Source organism: Erythrolamprus reginae, unplaced genomic scaffold, assembly GCF_031021105.1.
Source record: "Erythrolamprus reginae isolate rEryReg1 unplaced genomic scaffold, rEryReg1.hap1 H_7, whole genome shotgun sequence".
Lineage (NCBI taxonomy): Eukaryota > Metazoa > Chordata > Lepidosauria > Squamata > Dipsadidae > Erythrolamprus > Erythrolamprus reginae.
The window spans coordinates 814181-835643 of NW_027248528.1; the positions used below are offsets into that span (position 1 = coordinate 814181).

Sequence of the window (21463 nt, forward strand, 5' to 3'; positions counted from 1 at the left end):
CATCGCGCGCACACAAACCCGACCTCACCGGCTTCCCATCGCTATTTTCCCCTCGGAGCGGTTAGCTGGTGCCTTTGCTTGAGCCAGGGAGAGGAGGCACCAGCCCCACCCCGACCTCAGCGGCAACTATTTGGGCATTGGATCTGCAAGCCTGCCTCGTTTAGTGATGTGGGAAACTGGGAGGTGGGGAGTGTTGTATGAAAGGACTTCCTGGGTTCAGTTTCAAGTGGGGGAAAAGTCGCTGGAAACATGGAGACTGCTTGCGAAGATGGCTTAATGGTAGACAAAAGGATCACATGTTTTGAGGTCCCTGGGGAAAAGGGGGATCGCACGTCTGGAAGATGATGGAGAAAAGAAAGAAGGTTGCTGGCTTTTTTCATACCCTCTGTTGGGCCCCAGCTCAATTTCCTGTTCCTATATAAGGGATGTATGAGATGAATGGGAATACTGTATGAATTATTGGGGTGGGTGGGATGGTATATATGAGATGAATGGGAATATTACAAATGATAAATTTGGCCTACCTGGCGATGGAGAGGCAGGAGGGAAGGGCGCACCCATCTCTCGGGTGGCAGAGGGCCAGAATATTCTGGCCTTGCTGGGGAGAGGTAGATATGGTGGGAGCCACAGGACTAGTCATTCTGGAGGAAGAAGAAATTGCTGCTTAAAAGCGATCCCTTGTTCCGGTTCCATGAGCTCAAGCCAGGGTACTGGTGATGAGTGTAATCCAGGCCCTGGGCTCAAGCTGCTGCTACTCAATGCCAGGTCGGTGGTAAATAAAACTCTCCTCATCTGGAATTTGATCCTCGATGAGGAGGCCAACCTGGCATGTGTAACTGAAACCTGGCTGGGCACAGAGGGAGTTCCTCTCTGAAATTTGTCCAGCCGGGTTCCAGGTATGGCATCAGCCTCGACCCCAGGGAAGTGGGGGAGGAGTGGTTATTATAGCAAAGGAGAACCTTTGCTTGCATAGACTCGTACCCGAGATTGCGGGTTGTGAGTCCCTCCTTGTGAAGTTGGATTTAGGGGTTCAGGTAGGCTTGTCGCTCATATACCTGCCTCCCAGCTGCGTGTCAACAGCCCTACCTGTGCTGCTTGAGGTGGCCAGGTTGGGGCCCATTCTTGTCCACCTGTCTGGGAGGAGTTTGACTTTGTGACACCTGATGAAGTGGACAAGGCCATTTGAGCTGTGAGTTCCGCCACCTGCTTATTGGATCCGTGTCCCTCTTGGTTGGTTTCAGCCAGCCGAGAGGTAGCACGGAGCTGGGTCCAGGAGATTGTCAACGCTTCTTTGGGGAGGGGGGTCCTTCCCGGCTCCTTACAAGGAGGCACTTGTGCGCCCCCTCCTCAAGAAGCCCTTCCTGGACCCAGCCGTGCTTAATAACTACCATCCAGTCTCCAACCGAAGGTTGTTGAGAAGGTGGTTGGTGGCATTCCAACTCCAGCGGTCCTTGGAAGAAGCCGATTATCTAGGCCCTCAACAGTTAGGATTCAGGCCCGGCTACAGCAGGGAAACTGCTTTGGTCGCGCTAATTGATCTCTGGCGGTCCCGGGACAGGGGCTTGTCCTCTGTCCTGGTGCTTCTTGACCTCTCAGCGGCCTTCGATACCATCGACCATGGTATCCTACGACGACTGCAGGGATTGGGTGTGGGAGGCATATTTAATTGGTTATTCACCAAGATTCCGAAATCTCTTTCACAATCACTACTGCTAAATGAGGTTCCTCCCAGTCTGTATGCATGTGTAGGGTTTTTTTGACCTAGGTGAAGGACTTTACTTTTTTCGACGTTGAATATCATTTTGTTACTTTGGGCCCACAGTGTTAATCTATCTAGATCCTTCTGTATTTTATGAGCCTATCGTCTGTATGAGCCTATCTTCTAGGGCAGTGATGACGAACCTTTTTTTCCTTGGGTGCTGAAAGTGCATGGGCATGCACTATCGGGCATGTGCAAATGCCCACAACCATAATTCATTGCCTGGGGAGGGCGAAAACAATTTCCCCTGGAGACCGGAAACAGCCTGTTTCCCAACTTATGGTGTGCCCAGTAGGCTCGTGTTTCACCCTCCCCAGGCTTCTCTGGACAAGAGGGAGGTAAAAACACCTTCCCCATCCCCCTGGAGGCTCTGGAAGAAAAAGCACCCTCCCAGAGCCTCTGTGCAAGCCAAAATCAGCTGGCTGGCACATACATGCAGGTTGGAGTTGATCTAGGGCAACAGCTCGCATGCCAGCAGATATGGCTCCATGTGTTACCTGTGGGACCCGCGCCATAGGTTCGCCATCACTGCTCCAGGGCAGTGATTTTCAACCTTTTTTGAGCCATGGCACACTTTTTACATTTACAAAACCATGGGGCACATTGAGCGGAGGGGGAAGTTTGGACAAAAAAAATCTCTTTCTCTTCCTCCCTTTTGCTCTATTTCTCTCTCCCTCCCTCTTTCTCTCCCTTTCTTTTCTGTCTCTCTGTCCCTTTCTTTCTCCCTTCCTTCCTTCCTCTTTTTTGCTCTTTCTCTCTCTCCCTCCCTACCTCCCTGTCTTTATCTCTCCCACCTTCCCTCCCTCTCTTTCTCTCTCTTGCTCTCTCTCTCTTGCTCTCTCTCTCTCTCATTCTTTCTTTTTCTCTTTCTTGCTTTCTTTCTCTGTCTTTCTCTTTCTTTCTTTCTTTCTCTCTCGTTTTCTTTCTCTCTCTCTTGCTTTCTTTCTCTCTCTGAGCTTCACGGCACACCTGACCATGTCTCACGGCACACTAGTGTGCCGCGGCACACTGGTTGAAAAACACTGCTCTAGGGGGTTGGCTACCCCGCCAGCTTGGTGTCATCTGCAAATTTGATTAGTTCCCCCTCTATTCCCTCATCTAGATCATTAATGAAAGTGTTGAAGAGCACAGGGCCCAGGACTGAACCCTGTGGTACCTCACTGCCTACCTCCTTCCATGTGGATTTGGAGCCGTTGAGGGCAACTCGTTGGATGTGGTTGATTAGCCAACTGTTTATCCATCTACATTTTTTTCTAATTTGTTCTACTTTATCAAAAGTGGCTAACTGCTCATGAAGCCAAATATCTGTTGAGATTTTCACTCACCCAGGTCATGACTGCTCTACTCGGGTGACCTTGAGACACATAAACTTCCAAGTGCTTCAACAGCCCTGCAAATGTCTAGCTGCAAGGAATATAAATCCTTCCATTCCCCACTATTCTGTCAGTTGCAGGAGATTCTTGGATGGGAAGCTAAACTCATCTAAATAAGTCATCAAACAAAAAACCAAGTTCAAATGCCTCCTCAAAAAGTACCTTTGGGATTACTAATGGAAACTTCTCAAGTGTAGTCATGTTCAGGGCTAACTGCCATGTTGTACAATCATGAGACTTGTGGCATCTTAAAAGGAGCACACAAATGTCAATACAGTGTTCCCTCGATTTCCGTGGGTTCAAACTTCACGAATAGCCTATATCACGGTTTTTTCAAAAAATATTAATTAAAAAATAATTTGTGGGGTTTTTTTCTATATCACAGTTTTTCCCGCCCAGTGACATCATACGTCATTGCCAAATTAATAATTTTTGCAAATGAGTAACCAAAAAAAAAATTGTTAATAAATAATTATGTTTATAAATATCAGGATCACTAAGTGTCTTATTCAATGGTGAGTACCAGTAATAATGGTGAGTAAATGGTTGTTAAGGGAATGGGAAATGGTAATTTAGGGGTTTAAAGTGTTAAGGGAAGGCTTGTGATACTGTTCATAGCCAAAAATGGTGTATTTACTTCCGCATCTCTACTTCACGGAAATTCGACTTTTGCGAGCGGTCTCGGAACGCATCCCCTGTGAAAATCGAGGGAACACTGTAGTTTATTTATTTATTTATTAGATTTGTATGCTGCCCCTGTGCAGACTCGGGGCAACTAACAGCAGTAAAAAAGACAAAAATAACAAATCTAATATAAAAAGTAATTTTAAAAAACTCCAATTTAAGAGACCAATCATACAAACAGACATACCATGCATAAATTTTATAAGCCTGGGGGGAAGGGAATATTTCAATTCCCCCATGCCTGACGACAGAGGTGGGTTTTAAGGCGCTTACGAAAGGCAAGGAGGGTGGGGGCAACCCTGATATCCGGGGGGGAGTTGATTCCAGAGGGTTGGGGCCGCCACAGAGAAGGCTCTTCCCCTGGGTCGCGCCAAACGACATTGTTTATTGACGGGACCCGGAGAAGGCCAACTCTGTGGGACTTTTGTACTGGTTGGTAAATCAACAAAAGTAACATTCATCTTTAAAACGCCACAATATTTTTTATGGCGCACAAAATAATAAAGGAGATCTGGGAACGGTTTCCAAAAACATTCTCTTGATTTCAATTTTACAGAAATATTTTGCCCTCAGCCAAAAGAAGTGGCTTCATATATAACATGTTAAATCTATATTAACTATTGAATTCATGCAACATACTGTACTTCAAAGCTTTTATGTTCTAGATCGGGGGTGTCCAACCTTGGCAATTTTAAGATTTGTGGACCAACTCCTCAGCCAGAAGTCCACAAGTTACAAAGGTTGGAGACCCCTAATCTAGATCATACAAAAGCTTCTATAGTATCAATTATGTGGATGCATCCAAAATGCAATGAGTCCACGGATTAAATCTGTTGGAAAGGTCATTGGTTTAAATTCTGCGTGGCCCCAGCCATAATTTATCAGGAGAAAGCAAAAATTATGTGGGCAAGAACATTTACTCAAATGTTCTTCACACAACCTATAAAAATCAGTCCAGGGTCAGAGTTAGACGACTCCCCCCCCCCTCCATGTTAATGAAAGAGACAGGGGCGGCACTGCCCAGATGCGCAGAGGAGGGGCCCGAGAGGTTCCCATCCACCCCGCTGACCGCGCTAGAACAACGTGCGGGTTAGCACTACCGCCTGCGCATGCGTCTCCCAGCAACCTCGATTGACTTAGTCTTCCATCACTCCCTTTCTTCGACCCTTCATTGCGGACACGATTTCACTTTCTGCGCAGGCGCAGTCTTACTGCCGTTGCGGGCGGTTGAAGTAAAGAAAGTCAACCCGCCTCTCTCTCGTTTTAAGCAGGCGGATACCCGGATGTACAGAGTAACTGTTCCGTTGGGGGTTGTCCGCCACAGGGGCGTTTAGGAGCATGCGCACTCTCATCCTCCGTCCTTTCTCTTGGGTCGAGGCATCCTGCGGAGTTGCTGCCCCGGAGTCCAGGCGGGGCTGAAGGGGAGGGGCCTGGCTTGAGCCCACCCTGCTCCCGTGGGGGAGGTGAGTGGATCAGGTGGTGGGGTGGGCGAGGTCGGAGTGCGGCAAGATATGGATGCCGTATCTGGGCTGCGGAAACCAGAGCTACCACAAGATGGCAGCAAAGGAGCATAAAAGAACCTCAATCACTTGCTGCCATCCAGGGATGGCCCGGGACTTGCACCCAAGATTTCTCACCCTGAGGGGAAAGGAAGCTCCTATAGGAGAGGCAATTGGCCCCATTGTGGAGCCAATGCAAAGGGAAAAGGTTGGCGAAAGGAAGATCCTAGCACTCGGAGAACTTAAATATGAATTAGGCTTGGAACGTTGTCTTGTCCGTAGCTGAAGCTGTCACTTCCAATATGTATTAATATTCTGCTTTTCTCATATGCAGGCACAGCCCAAGATCCCAGTCAAGAAAATCAATAGTAGTAGTAATAAATAATGCAAGAGTGAATAAAGATAGCCTGGTGGTGGGCAGCCAGGAAAATGAACACAGTAACATCTGGGCGGCACAAGGGCACCAAGGTGGAGCCAGGCAGTACCAGGAAATGACCCCGCTGGGCAGGGATGTTTGTTGAGGCAAAGACCAGTTAGTATAAAGTTGAATGCGAACCCATTGTTTCCCATTAGCAGTGCCAGGTGTGTGGAGTGTCACACGGAAGCAGAAGGTAGGTTGCGATGTTCTGGTAGATCTCTGGGTGGACCCCACCTTCTAATATCCACCCCCTCCCCGATTTGTCCTCTGCGAACATATTGGACCAACTCCTGTAATGTCTGACAATCAGTGTAGCTGGGTGGATTGCGGCCATTCAGTGCCAGCATCTCTTTTAAGGCAAACGCTTGAGTGGGAGAGTGGTTCCATCACTTTTGAAACCTAAAGGAAGTTCCCTTCCCTTGAGTTGGGGGAGAGAGGCTGTGGGGAAGCAAGAATTGGGTTTGTGTGTGAAAAGATCAGTGGGGTCGATTCTGGTACTGATCACTGTTTCCTGGTTTGAGTGTATGCCTGGTTAGTACATTTGTGCTTTGCCTTGAATTGTTTAAGATATGGTGACTAAAAATCACTTGGTTGGTTTTACCCAACGTAAAACAAGCAAGTCTCTATGTGGCTTAGTAGCGTGAGGTGTCACCCCAATCATTCTGTTTGTGAACTCTTAGAAAAAGAGATTACTTCCAATTTGGCTCAGGTTTGCTCTCCTATATCTCCTATACCTTTCTTTTATTCCTACATCTCTTCTTCTATTCTTTCATTGATATGTTCTATTACTATATCTTCTTTTCTATTATTTCTTAGATATATTTTACTATGAGTATCTCCTTTATAACCTTCCTCATGTATTTTACTATGTGTATATATATATATACAGTATATATATATATATACAGTATGTATGTATATATATATATATATATATATATATATATATATATATGTAGATTGTTCTGAGTTCGGGTTTTGCCCCGTGTAATATTTTGAGTGTCTATGCGACGTTTCGGTGAAATCACATTCACCATCATCAGGCTGAAGTTTTAAGCTTCGTGCTGCTGTAAATATGGAATGTTTGCAACTGTCATATATATACATACACACACACACACACACACACTAAAACCCTCATTGTGTATTGGACAAAATAAATAAATAAACATAAATACTGCTATCGTATACAGGGGTGCCTCTACTTAAGAACTTAATTCGTTTGGTGACCAGGTTCTTAAGTAGAAAAGTTCTTAAGTATAAGCAATTTTTCCCATAGCAATCAATGTAAAAGCAAATAAATCTCAGAATTTGGGTGGGAGGAAGAAGAGGAGAAGAGTCACTGAGTTCTTTCTTAGATATATTTTACTATGAGTATCTCCTCTATAACCTTCATCATGTATTTTACTATGTGTGTGTGTGTGTGTGTGTGTATGCATATATATATACATATATACATACATACATACATACATACAGTGTGTATGTATATATATATATATATGTAGATTGTTCATTGTGTATTGGACTAAATAAATAAAGAAAGAAAGAAAGAAAGAAAGAAAGAAAGAAAGAAAGAAAGAAAGTAACCTATAAAACAGATCCCATAAGCTTGAATGGTATCCATTGCTGCTCCTGATTTATGGAATGAATCCAGGTGGGTTGTTGGTTTTTTTAGAAGGTGCATACAGAGGGGGCAGGTGTTAATGAATGGCAGAGGTGCAGGAGGACATTTATCCAAATAATACTGGAAATAAATTTGCTGGCAGAATTTCCAAGCTTGCATCTCGGGTTTTTTTCTTTAAAAACAAACAAAAATAGGCTTCCTTTTAGAGAAAGTAAAAAAAAAAAAGAGAATTCCCAGGTGCTTCAGCTCATCTTCATGCAGGAAGTCTGCTATTGGAAGGTCTCATCGCTCAGTTTCCCTTTTCTGTAGGTGGCTATGTCAGCTGAGGCCACAACAGATTCATCCCCATCCCTGGAGAACTGTGCCCCGCTGGTCCCAACCCAGCACCGACGGGATGGCAGGAGTGGGGTAACCGAGGTGACTCTGGATCTCAAGCCCCTGAACCCCAGCAGCAAGTACGTCAAGCTGAATGTGGGAGGGTCTCTGCATTACACCACCGTGCAGACCCTGACCAAGCAAGACACCATGCTCAAGGCCATGTTCAGTGGCCGAATGGAAGTCCTCACAGATAGTGAAGGTAGGAGTCTTAGATTGCCCCATCTTTCCCCACAGCTGGAAACAGGATTTTCTGGGCGATAGGGGATTGCGTAGGGGGTTCGTCCAAGGGGGATCCCAGGGAGCCCTTGGAAAATTTCAGGGTGACTTATTACAGAGCAGGCTTTTCTAACCTCAGGTATTTCTCTCACAGCAGTGGGGAAATGATCTGGTTTTAAGGGGCATAGTCACCACACCCTTGTCATGGTTAGATCACTCCCTGTTGAGGCTGGACTTTGATTGACCAATCCCCCACCGCAGGGAGGCGGAACCGATTAGGAGGTTCTGCCCCAGGTGCCTAATGGACCCAGTAGGTTTCAGAAGGAGCTTGGGGAATTTCCCGACTCATTTGTCCGTAGTTTGGCCGAGTCTCTGGTGGCGGCATGGAACACAGCCGCATTGGGGGCTCAAGGTCCGGTACCTTGGAGAGGCCGCAAAGGGGCAATCCCATACAGTCACTCAGGCCCTCATCACCTCCCATCTTGATTATTACAATGCACTCTGCATGGTGCTATCCTTGAAAAGTGTTTGGAGACTGCAGATAGTCCAGAATGCAGTCGCGAGACCTATCATGGGTGTACCTAGGTGCATCCCTATAACACCTTTGCTCCGCAAGCTCTGCTGGCTTTCTATTAGTCTCCGGGCACAATTCAAGTTGTTGATTATTACCTATAAAGCCCTGTATGGCGCAGGGCCAGGCTATTTACGGGACTGTCTCTTGCCGCTTACCTCCCAGAGACCAATAGGAGTCCACAGAGTTGGCCTCTTCCGGGTCCCGTCGATTAAGCAATGCAGGTTGGCGGGGCCACGGGAGAGGGCTTTCTCTTTGGCGGAAGACCTGGAGACTTCAACTCCTAGAATTCCCCAGCCTGCATGGTTGGCTTTTGAATTCTGGGAGTTGAAGTCCCTATATCTTAAAAGTTGCCAAGATTGGGAAACTCTGGTTTACAGCACTTTTAACCCACTAATAATTTTAGGGAATAAAATTAACTGCTTTTCCAGGTTGGATCTTGATTGACCGAAGCGGCCGCCATTTTGGAACTATTTTGAATTATTTGCGAGATGGTTCAGTATCTCTTCCAGAGTCACAACGAGAGCTAGAGGAAGTGTTGTGTGAAGCCCGGTATTATCTGATCCAAGGTTTGGTCGAGGACTGCCAGCTTGCACTACAGGTGAGGGTGGCTGGGCTGAGAAATTAGAAGGTCCAAAGTCTTGAATATCAAAGGACCAATGACTGAGGGCTCCTCTGTTTTACCAGAATTTCCTCCCCTGGTGATGATTTCACTTGGGGCCTATCCCCAGTAGTGTCTCACGATGCCTTCTATCATCATCCAGCTATTGTTGTCTCACTTGCAGCAATAAAGTAGGTGATGTAATGGTTCTCTATTGGGATTGGTAGACCCAACTTCTAATCCAGTGTTTCCCAACCTTGGGAACTTGAAGATATTTGGACTTCAATTCCCACATGTATGCTGGCTGGGGAATTATGGGAGTTGAAGTCCAAATATCTTCAAGTTCCCAAGGTTGGGAAACACTGTTCTAATCCATTCTAAATCCTAGAAACTCACTGGGTGAATTTGAGCGTGTCTTCCCTCAACCCAAGAACTGGGCTGCTATAATGAGGAAGGTGCTGAGAGCTTTCTCCATCAGTCATGGAAGAACCCTGGTTGCTGACTATGAGTTAATACTATGCCTTACCCTCCTAATAGAATTATAGTTAACATTTTTTTAAAAAGGGTAAAGGGAGACATTTTAAGAGTTATGTAAACGTATAAAAATCGATTATTTAATCATTTTTTTCCTTTCAATTTTCCATTCTGTTCAGTCATTTAAATTGCATTGGTGAAAGAGAGAGAAAGAACTCACCAGATATTGCACAGAAAGCATGGATACCCTACATTTATATTACATATATTCTTTCTTTTGTATATGCTAATATTGAGTATCTATGAGAGAAAACTGATTTCATATTAGAAAAGCATATAATTTTCAAGTGTTACTTGCAGTTCCCTATTAAAATTTCTGTTAAGGCTCTTTGCCAGGTGTGTCCAACCCATGAACTATGAAAGCTAGTAAATACCGTCCAAGAAGACCATAAACTTTTAAAATTATGGCCTCTCACACACATTAAATATGTTATGTATATTTTATATGTGACCGAAGACAATTCCTCTTCACTTAATGCAGCTTAGGCAAGCCAAAAGCTTGGGCGTGTCTCTTCTAGGCCTTTAATTTTAGTTCTAAATCTTTCTTGAGCATACAGAGATTTCATTTACGTCAGTTTTTCTCCAAGCTTGGCAATTGTATGATGTATGGATCTGAACTCCCAGAAATCCCCAGCTTGAAAATGCTATCTGGGGAATTTGGGAAGTTGAAGCCCACTCATCTTAAGGTTGCCAGGTTTGAAAAACACAGGTTTACACACTGCACTGTGTGGTACAATTTCTTCAATGAGCCCACTTGTGAAAACACTGGTGGTTTTGTTTTCTAAGCCATTGCTTATGGTTTAACAGCTTTTGTGGATCAAGCCAATTGTGGCTTATTCACAAATCATGTTTTAGCATGATGTATGGATCTCGTTAGTATATTTGTAAATAATGAATAGAAAGTCTGGAAAAAATATTTGTTTTTCACCTCCCTAGCAAAAAAGCGAAGCCTATGACCCTCTTTGCCATATTCCTATGGTGACATCTCCCAAGGAAGAGCAGCAGATCATCTCAAGGTGTTCCAAGGTAAGGAGGCTGAGAAGTCACACAGGTTTTACCTCAGGAAATCATAGAGGTCAGGCAAGCTTAAGTGCCTTGGCTGTATTATTATTATTATTATTATTATTATTATTATTATTATTATTATCATCATCATCATCATCATCATTTATTAAATGTATATGCCACCCTTCTTCGAAGACTCAGGGTGACCTACAACATATAAAAGCAGTATACATCAAGATATAATAATTAAAGTTAAAATTTAGAATTACATTTAAGAAAAATTAAAAGGCCTATTAACAGGCACTCATACCCACACAAACAAACCTACTATACATTCATTGGCCAGGGGGTAGAATCTAATTACCTCAGGCTTGGCAGCATAGATGAGTCTTTAGAGGTGGGTAAAATGAGGACCCGGATTGTGGGGGCAATAGCCTAGCTCGGTTAAAAAAAGTGCTATTGCTAACATGTTGTAAGCCGCCCTGAGTCTAAGGAGAAGGGCGGCATAAAAATCAAACAAACAAATAAATATGCCCTTCCCCCTAGGCCTATATATGCATGGTATGTTTGTGTGTATTTGTGGTTTTTTAAATTAGGGTTTTCTAGATTATTTTAAATACTGTATTAGATTTGTTATATGTTGTTTCACTATTGTTGTTAGCCGCCCCGAGTCTACGGAGAGGGGCGGCATACAAATCTAATAAGTAAGTAAGTCAGTCAGTCAGTCAGTCAGTCAGTCAATCAATCAATCAATCAATCAATAAATAAATAAATAGTTTGCTAAGCAAGAGGGGTGGTGGTCTTCAATTCATTCATATCTCTCGCCTTCCTTTCAGCCTGTGGTGAAGTTACTGCATAACCGAAGTAATAACAAGTATTCCTATACCAGGTAAGCTATGGTCCTGTGGCCACAAAAGGATGACCCTGGAGCTGTGGCTATCTCCCAGGTCATCCACCGGTCCTATTTCTTTAGTAGTATCTACACCACAGTTTTCTTCTTTCTCCCTCCCCCCCCTCCCAAAGTAATTCTGATGACAACTTACTGAAGAATATCGAACTGTTTGACAAACTAGCTCTGAGGTTCAATGGACGAGTGCTTTTCATCAAAGACGTTCTTGGGGATGAGATCTGTTGCTGGTCATTCTATGGGCAAGGCCGCAAGATTGCGGAGGTGTGCTGCACTTCCATTGTCTATGCCACTGAGAAGAAGCAGACCAAGGTAAAGTGTGGCCAGTCCTCAGGCCTCGAAATGCGAAGCTTTGGTTTTCTAATACAGGTAGTTCTCAGCATACGACCACAGGGAAGCCCAACTTTTCTGTTGCTAAGTGAGAAATCTGTTAAGCGAGTTTTGCCCTATTTTCCCACGTTAAAGTGAATCACTGCCGTTGTCAAATTAGTAGCACGGTTGTAAAGGGAATCTGGCTTCTCCATTGGCTTTGCCTGTCAGAAGGTTTGTTTGTTTATTTATTTATTTATTGGATTTGTATGCCACCCCTCTCCGTAGACTCGGGGCGGCTAACAACAGTAATAAAAACAGCATATAAACAATCCAATATTAAAACAGTTAAAAACCCTTATTATAAAACCAAACATGCATACAGACATACCATGCATAAAATTGTAAAGGCCTAGGGGGAAAGAGTATCTCAATTCCCCCATGCCTGGCAGCAGAGGTGGGTTTTAAGAAGCTTACGAAAGGCAAGGAGGGTGGGGGCAATTCTAATCTCTGGGGGGAGTTGGTTCCAGAGGGCCGGGGCCGCCACAGAGAAGGCTTTTCTCCTGGGTCCCGCCAAGCAACATTGTTTAGTTGACAGGACCCGGAGAAGACCCACTCTGTGGGAACCTAACTGGTCGCTGGGATTCGTGGGGCAGAAGGCGGTCCCTGAGATAATCTGGTCCGGTGCCATGAAGGGCTTTATAGGTCATAACCAACACTTTGAATTGTGACCGGAAACTGATCGGCAACCAATGCAGACTGCGGAGTGTTGGTGTAACATGGGCATATTTGGGGAAGCCCATGACTGCTCTCGCAGCTGCATTCTGCACAACCTGAAGTTTCCGAACATTTTTCAAAGGTAGCCCCATTACAGTAGTCGAGCCTCGAGGTGATGAGGGCATAAGTGACTGTGAGCAGTGACTCCCGGTCCAAATAGGGTCGCAATTAGTGCACCAGGCGAACCTGGGCAAAAGGCGGTCAAGACATCAGGGCACTACAACTGTCATAAATGTGAGTCAATTACCAAGTGTCTGAATTTCGATCACATGACCGTGGGGATGCTGCAGTGGTCATAAGTGTGAAAAGTGGTCATAGGTCACTTTTTTCAGTGCCGTCGTAACTTTGAACTAAGTAAATTGTTGTTAGGTCGAGGGAGATCCTTGACTTGCGGTCATTTGGTAACAGTTCTCCCTGAATAGGTACATAGGACCCATATTTAAAGTTTTGACAGTTTTGACAGCTACTGCTCCCAACCCCTCCCCAGTCATATGATTACATTTTGGGCATTCAGCAGCTCCCCATTTATGGCCGTTTGCAAGCACTCTGTGGTCACATGACAACAATTTAAAGTGTCTTTTGCCAAGCACCAGTGTTTGCACCCAGTATCCACTGGACAATGGGTTTGCTTAACAGTGGTGTTGATTCATTGAACAACCTATATAGGGGGGAGTGTGGGACTCTCATAAAACTGAGTCAGTCATAGGACCCACCGAATCAGCATGGCTTACAACTGTAATTCTAGACTCAATTAGAATAGAATAGAATTTTATTGGCCAAGTGTGATTGGACACACAAGGAATTTGTCTTTGGTGCAGATGCTCTCAGCGTACATAAAATAAAATATACATTTGTCAAGAATGAAGAAGCAATATTAATAAAAATCTTAGGATATAAGCAATAAGTTAGTCATGCAGTCAACATGGGAGGAAATGGGTGATAGGAATGATGAGAAAAACTAGTAGAAGTGCAGATTTAGTAGAAAGTCTGACAGTGTTGAGGGAATTATTTGTTTAGTAGAGTGATGGTGTTCGGAGAAAAACTGTTCTTGTGTCTAGTTGTCTTGGTGTGCAGTGCTCTGTAGCGACGTTTGAGGGTAGGAGTTGAAACAATTTGTGTCCAGGATGCGAGGGGTCAGTAAATATTTTCCCCGCCCTCTTTTTGACTTGTGCAGTATACAGGTCGTCAATTACAGTTGTAAATTGAGGACTACCTGTATGTTTTAGTGTCTTCAAATAGGGATGTAAACTCTCAAAAGAAAACAGCCTTTCCTAAGTCCAATTAGACATGTAAGAAGACAAAACTAGGGGTCTGCTTACTTCAAAATTCCATCCTTGCTAACGAGATGCTTAAACTCACAGCAAGGACACGAGGCAGCAACTACCTCTAATTTGTGTTCCTGAGCAACTGGCCTTGAGCATGTTACTAGGGGTTAATTGCATTGCTTCCAGTTTGAATGGGGGATTCCCACCATGAAGCGTAAGACTTGCCCTATCCCGCTTTCCCTTGGGTGTACAGGTCGAATTTCCTGAAGCCCGGATCTTTGAAGAAACGCTGAACATCCTGATTTATGAGACACCACGTGTACCAGACAAGGCCCTCCTGGAGGCCACCGGGGGAGTTGCGGGTGGAGGCGGAGGCCCCCTCCGTGCCGGTGATGACGAAGATGGGCGGGAGCACCGAGTCCGGCGCATTCACGTCCGTAGGCACATTATGCATGATGAACGACCTCATGGCCACCAGGCTGTTTTCAAAGACTGATACAGCCTTGTTTGCAGGGTCCTCGTTGCTCCAACTGTTCCGTGCCAAAGGAGGACCTTTCTCTTTTGATGTTTCACCCAAGAGGTGAAACAAGGAGGAAACTCTATGGTGTTTGTGCTCTTTCTAAGTATTTTCTGTTTGGAATCTTTTTAAAAACAAACAACCCTGTTTCTTTACAACTAATTTGAGCACATCTTCCCCTTCTCATCAATTTTTGTTTTGACAATAAAAGGCCCTGGTCGTCATATAATTTATTGGAATGCTCGAATTACTGATTTTAATCTTAATAATCTGGCCTTTTCTCCACAGCCAGCCCAATTGGTCTGTTTTGTAATCGTCATAGTACACACTGATTAAGATTGTGGTCCTCTCTTCACAACTTCTTTAATCTGACTGCTTTCCTCTCAGATATAAGACTCCCAGTTAGCTCTATTCTAACCATCCCTAGTCAGATGGCTTTATGGTTCCCTTAAGGCTGTTTTAAACTTTAAACTAGAACATTGTAATACCAAAGTTATATAAGGTCAAATATATATGTATGTCAAAATACCTATTTCAGTTTAACTTTGGATTTATGCTTTTAATGACTGCCGTTTTGGTACCTAGTCAATTTATTTTTCCATTTCTTTCTCAGCTGTTTAAGACAAGGTGCTGTCTAGACAAATTAATATTACTTATCTAGATCAGAAGTCTTTAAACTTGGCAACTTTAAGATGTGTGGACTTCAACTCCCAGAATTCTGGGAGTTGAAGTCCACAAGTCTTAAAGTTGCTATGCTTGGAGACCCCTGATCTAGATCAGTGTTTCCCAACCTTGGCAACTTGAAGATATTTGGACTTCAACTCCCAGAATTCCCCAGCCAGCAAACGCTGGCTGGGGAATTCTGGGAGTTGAAGTCCAGATATCTCCAAGTTGCCAAGGTTGGGAAACACTGATCTAGATAAGAATACCATGGATGTTAAACTGGTGGCCCACAGCCCAGATGCATCACACCTAGGCCATGCCCACACAGGCTCCACGAAGTGGAAAAATGTCGTGAAATATCATGTGATGGCAATATGACACTTATGATCTAGATGATAATAATTCTTAATCCTCCAGATTAGATTTTAGTGGGCTCTTTCCACGCTGTCTTTGCCTTCTAATATTACTGAATTCAAATTTCATCTAAAGCCTCTCCACCCACTCACAATATAAAGTATCTTAAAACGCTTTCCACTTTTAGTCTAGTTGGCATATACTGTATATATAATGTTCCTATACTTCTGGTCACAATCAAACGTAAGGTTGGTTAGAAAATCCTCCATTTATTTGGAACAACGGAATATTTTATCCTGTAACACCCCTGTCCAATCTACCCCACATTTGAACTCCCCTTCTGTTTTCTGTTGAAATGGTACAGTTTCACATTAGATGTAACAAAGGGCTACAGGGCATTCCAGTAGCCCTTTAGTCCAGTAATTTGATCACTCTATTGGGATGTGCCTAATAATGGCAATAGGAAAGAGTTGAGGTTGTAATGAACATGTTATCTGAGGTTTTCCTGTCCCTCCCCAAATTCTTTCAGTATATCCTCCTGTCCCTGAAGGAAGTTACCTTGAATTAATTATTGTAATTTTGTACTTGTATAATTTATTTAAACCGTTGGGTTTTTTTCTATTAAATTATTGTAATAAAAGTTTCCTGCTTTAAAAGAAGAAATCTGTTGTCTATTATTTCTCTCTTTTCCAGGGGATGGGGAGATTCCTCAAGCAGCTACTCTATTCTAGAATACATTAGCACAGCTTTCGTTCATAGCATCTGTCTAAGCCAGAGGTTGGTCCTTTTCTTAATTTCAGATGCTACAGTGGAGGTTTCTGGGTATAGTTAGCCAGGCATAAATCTAATCCCACATTTATGTGCTCCCTGTGTAGCCTGTCACGGAGAAGGGGAAAACTGAGCATATGGATATGTTTCTCATCCACTTCTGGATCTTTCAGTATCTATATTTGAAAAGGTGATTGACTGATTGACTGTTAGTATGTCTTCTACATCAGTGATTTTCAACCTTTTTTGAGCTGCAGCACATTTTTTACATATACAAAATCATGGGGCACATTGAGCGGGGGGGGGGGGAGTGGGGGGGCTAAAAAAAGTTTGGACAAAAAAATTCTCTCTCTCTCTTCCTCCCTTTCACTCTATTTCTCTCCCACTTTCTCTCTCCCTTCCTTCCTCTCTATCTCCATCCCTCTTTCTTATTTCTCTTCCTTCCTTCCTCTCATTTTTGCTCTTTCTATCTCTCCCTCCTTCCCTACCTATCTTTCTCTCTCTCTCTTGCTTTCTTTCTCTCTCTTTCTCTTTCTCTCTTGCTTTCTTTCTCTCTTTCTTTCTTTCCCTCTCTTTCTTTCCCTCTCTTTCTTTCTCTCTCTTTCTCTCTTGCTTTCTTTCTCTCTTTCTTTCCCTCTCTCTCTTTCCCTCTCTCTCTTGCTTTCTTTCTCTCTCTCTCTCTCTTGCTGAGCTTCGCGGCACACCTGCCCATGTCTCGCGGCACACTGGTTGAAAAACACTGTTCTACATGAATTGAGTACATCCATCCAATACATAAGAAAGAAAGTTACTGTACAGGATTACATTAGTCTTAGACTCAGAATAATTTTATCACTAATCAGCATATTAAAATCAAGTTTCATTTCATACAGCTCTCAAAGGGTCACCACTTCCAATATACATAAACATGACAAATAAATAAAAAGTACAGTATACAAATATACATATAACCACATGTATGACACAGAGAAGTAACAGTCTAGTTCAGATGAATGCATTCCTTTTTTAAAAAATACTCCTCTGATGGCTTTATATCTGTAATTTGTAGTGAGTATATACAAAAGATTTGATGAAGAACACAGAACATAACCTCAAGTGACAGAAGTTCAAAAGTCATGTTAGAAAGTATTATTACGCAAAAATAGTAGTGGAAGTTTGGGAGCAATTTCTAGCAGAGGTAGTGGGTCAATTATTAATAACTGAATTTGAACATGCTTTGAGATAAACATGTCTCATCCAAAAAACAACATTTAATTAAAAAATAAAACAAAAACATGCAGAGGGAGACAATGTTCCCTCTATTTTTTTTTCAGTGTGAGCAGAAAAGTATAGTGTCTGAGCGGCAGTCCCTTCGGGACTGGGCAACATAGAAGTCAAAATAAATAAATAAATAAACAAACAAACAACCACCAAATAAATGAATACATTTTCATGCCTGAGCGCCTGATTTTTTTCCACATATGTCACCCAAGACAACTTATTGCATAAATATTTGGGGCTCAGTGCTGGGACAGAATATGGTCCCTTCCCACTATGTTATTCTGTTATTTTATATTTCAATTAATATCATTATCCTCTTATAAATCCAGATAGGCCGTCATGCCTACTCCTCCTTCTTATACATTCTACTTAAAAGAAACAAAAAACCCTTATAAAACCTTTTCCTATTTAATAGGGGGGGGGGGGATTCCTTTTTTTTTAATTAAAAGAAATAATAAAACAAAAACAAAATCTATTACTATTAAAACTAAAACAACCGGCAAAACCAAAAACACAACTATTAGTAAATCCATGCTTTAAAATCTTCATTTCTTAAATATTTATCATAGTATTATAGTACTCTAAAAATACTATGAAAATCTATCTGAACACCAATGCATCAATATATTTCCATATTTACTTTTCTATAAATTCAATATTTCCAAGCTCAATTATTTTTTAGGCACTTAGCATTTACTATTAATAATAATAATAATAGTAATTTATTGGATTTGTATAGGGGTTAAAGGGGCGGGGAGGAAAGTAGGCCTGCAATTGGCCCCTTTCTTTCCCACCTTTACTGGAAAGGAACTGTTGCTGCCCTATGGTTGCACAGCAGCAACAGTTCTTCTAATTGCCAATTCCAGCGCAGAGGTCGGACTTGGAAACTCCTGCGCTGAGGTCTGAAACCTGCGCTATAGCACACAGCGCAGGTTAGAGGGAACGTTGGAGGCAGACTCAATGGAGTCTTTTTTCTGCCCTCAGTTTTCTATGTTTCTATCTGAGACATATTACTTCTTTTCCTTAACCTAATGTCCTCAACATGTACATTTTATGTACGCTGAGATCATATGCACCAAAACAAATTCCTTGTGTGTGTAATCACACTTGGCCACTAAATTCTATTCTATTCTATGTTTTATACTTCCATTCCCTCAAATCCTATTTTTCATAGTAAATTTTCACAAACACTTTGAAATTGGAAACCAAGCTCAGATTAATAGACCCTTACATTAAAATTGGATGCAGAATTCCAGACATACATTTGCAGGAACATTTATGTAAAAAGTATTCCAAAATACTGTTTTAACAACAATGTATAGGCCAGCGGTCCCCAAACTACGGCCTGCAGGACACATGCGGCCCAATGAGGACATTTATCCGGCCTGCGGCAGCAAGGAACAAGAAAGACCAACCCCCCGCGCAGCCTTTTCCAAGGCAACACAACGGAGCCAGGCGTTGGAGTTGGGGGCGGGGAGCGACAAAAGTGCAGAAGCCGGCAAAGGTTTTTCTTATTTTCTATGGCGCGCACGTTTGTGCGCGCAGTCCCCATCCCCCAGCCAGCCTGCCGGGGGACGGGGAGGCCACAACTAAGAGGCTCAGCACCCGCCCATCTGTGGTGGGCAGGAGCAGCTCCCTTTTCCCACCGCCTATGTCTACCGTGGGCGGCCGTCAATGCGGGTTCCTCGACTGGGAGCTGCCACTACCCTCTGGGCAGCCCAGCCAGGCGGCTGTAGGGAGTGCAGAGAATATTGTGCTTTCTATGGCCGCCTGGCTGGGCTGCCTGGAGGGAAGTGGCAGTTCCTGCCCGAGGAACCCGCAGCGACGGCTTGGCGGGAGACGGCAGCGGTAAACATAGGCGGTGGGAGAATAAAAGGGAGGCCCCCCCGCCCCCGCCTGCCGTGGATATGCCGGTGCCTCCCCTCCCCGCCCCCCCAGGCAGGCTGGCAAGAGGATGGGGAGCATTCAAAATAAGTAAAACCTTTGCTGGCCTTCGCAGAGAAGAAAGGAAGAGAGAGAAAGAGAGAAAGAGAGAGAGAGAGAGAGAGCAACAGACAGAGAGCGAGATAAAAAGAAAAAGGGAGGGAAAGAGAAAGAGAAAAAGAGAGAGCAAGAAGGGGGGAGAGATAGCAAGAGAGAACAAGAGAGAAAGAAAGCAAGAAAGAGAGAGAAAACAAGAGAGAAAGAGAGAAAGCAAGCAAGAGAGAGAGGGACAGAAAGAAAGAGAAAGATAGCAAGAGAGAACAAGAGAAAGAAAGAGAAAAAGAAAGAAAGAGAGGGACAGAGAGAAAGAAAGAGAAAGAAAGGGAGAGATAGAGGGAGAGAAAGGAAGAGAGAGAGTGAGTGAGAGAGAGAAAAGCAAGAGAAAGAGGGATAGAGAGAAAGAAAGAAAAAGAGAGAAAGAAAGAGGGAGAGATGGAGAGAAAGGAAGAGAGATATAGAAAGAGTGAGTGAGAGAAAGCAAGCAAGAGAGAGGGATAGAGAAAGAGAAAAAAAGGGGGAGAGAGCGAAAAAGCAAGAGAGAAAGAGGGAGAGGAGAGAGAAAGGAGGGAGAGATAGAGAGTGAGTGAGAGAGAAAGCAATAGAGAGAGAAAGAGAGAGAAAGAGAGAGAGAGAGAGAAAAGGAGAGGAAGGAAGAGAGAGAGACAGAGAAAGAGAAAACTTGGCAAGGAGTTGGGGACTTCCTCCACTTCACCTCCTCCTCCTTCCCCAAGGTGGCGGTAAGAAAACCGCAGGGTTTTTTTATAGTCCGGCCCTCCAACAGTCTGAGGGACAGTGAACTGGCCCCCTGTGTAAAAAGTTTGGGGACCCCTGGTATAGGCTATAGTGATAGATAACAGTGATAAAGATGCAGTCACCCCTAAATTTTAAGGACTTCATAATCATCTATTTGCCTTTAAGTTAACCTTGACTCTTTATAACTGCCTGGATAAGTGCCTTGCTTTTTTCATGGCAACATTTTTAGAAGTGATTTATCACTGCCATCATTCTATGGCGGAGAGAGACTGGCCACAAAGTTAGTCAGCTGGTTTTGCCTGGTGGAAGTAGAACTCTTGCTCTTTAAATTTCTAACCTGATCCCTGAGCTGCTACACCAAGTTGCTATATAAAAGTATATCTCGAAAACTGCAACAGAAGCACTTGCCTTTCAACAGAACTGATATTGATTGTATTTATATGCCGCTCATTCTGAAATGGACTCAGAGTGGCTAACAAGTGGGATAAATACAACAGTAATAAAATACAATCAAAATACACAATAAAATCAGTAATACAGTGATCCCTCCATTATCGCGAGGGTTCCATTCCAGGACCCCTCGCGATAATCGATTTTTCGCGATGTAGGGTTCCGGAAGTAAAAACACCATCTGCGCATGCACACCCTTTTTTTTCATGGCCGCGCATGCGCAGATGGTGGGGTTTGCGTGTGGGCGGCGGGGAAGACCCAGGGAAGGTTCCTTCGGCCGCCCAGCAGCTGATCTGCTCGGTAGCGCAGCAGCAGCGAGGAGCCGAAGATCGGGGTTTCCCAGCCGCCCACGCAAAGGGGAAACCCCGATCTTCGGCTCCTCGCTGCTACTGCACTACCGAGCAGATCAGCTGCTGGGCGGCCGAAGGAACCTTCCCTGGGTCTTCCCCGCCGCCTCGGCTTCTCGCTGATGCCCGCCCGCCGTTTGCCGCTCGCCCGTTCACCCGCCCGCCCGCTGTTTGCCGCTCGCCGGTTCACCCGCCGCTCGAGAGCAAGAGAAAGAGAGTGACATCATCGTGGGAAAAATCGCGATATAGCGTTTCGCGAAGATCGAGATTGCGAACATTGAGGGATCACTGTATAATAAAACAATAAAATAATGTCCTAAAAGAACCATACATACAAAGCAGTCAATCTAATTCCAGGCTGGCTGGAAAAGCCAGGTCTTAATGGCTTTCCGGAAGACCGGTAGGGAGCAGTTGATTCCATAGGGTCGGAGCCATCACAGAGAAG

The 21463-nt window shown here is 43.9% G+C and overlaps 1 protein-coding gene across 2 annotated transcripts; it reads left to right on the forward strand.

Annotated features, from left to right (window-relative positions):
• The first annotated feature begins 5175 nt into the window (after positions 1-5175).
• Positions 5176-16120, forward strand: LOC139155850 (BTB/POZ domain-containing adapter for CUL3-mediated RhoA degradation protein 1-like). 2 transcript variants are annotated; one of them, XM_070731182.1, is made up of 7 exons: positions 5176-5279; positions 7670-7937; positions 8957-9126; positions 10597-10686; positions 11502-11554; positions 11689-11884; positions 14177-16120. In XM_070731182.1, exons 2-7 carry the CDS (start codon positions 7676-7678, stop codon positions 14417-14419), a joined length of 1014 nt encoding a protein of 337 aa, XP_070587283.1. In that variant the 5' UTR covers positions 5176-5279; positions 7670-7675; the 3' UTR covers positions 14420-16120. The 2 variants fall into 2 exon arrangements, with proteins under 2 accessions (XP_070587283.1, XP_070587282.1); XM_070731181.1 differs by lacking the exon at positions 5176-5279 and adding an exon at positions 5823-5926.
• The last annotated feature ends 5343 nt before the right edge of the window (positions 16121-21463 follow it).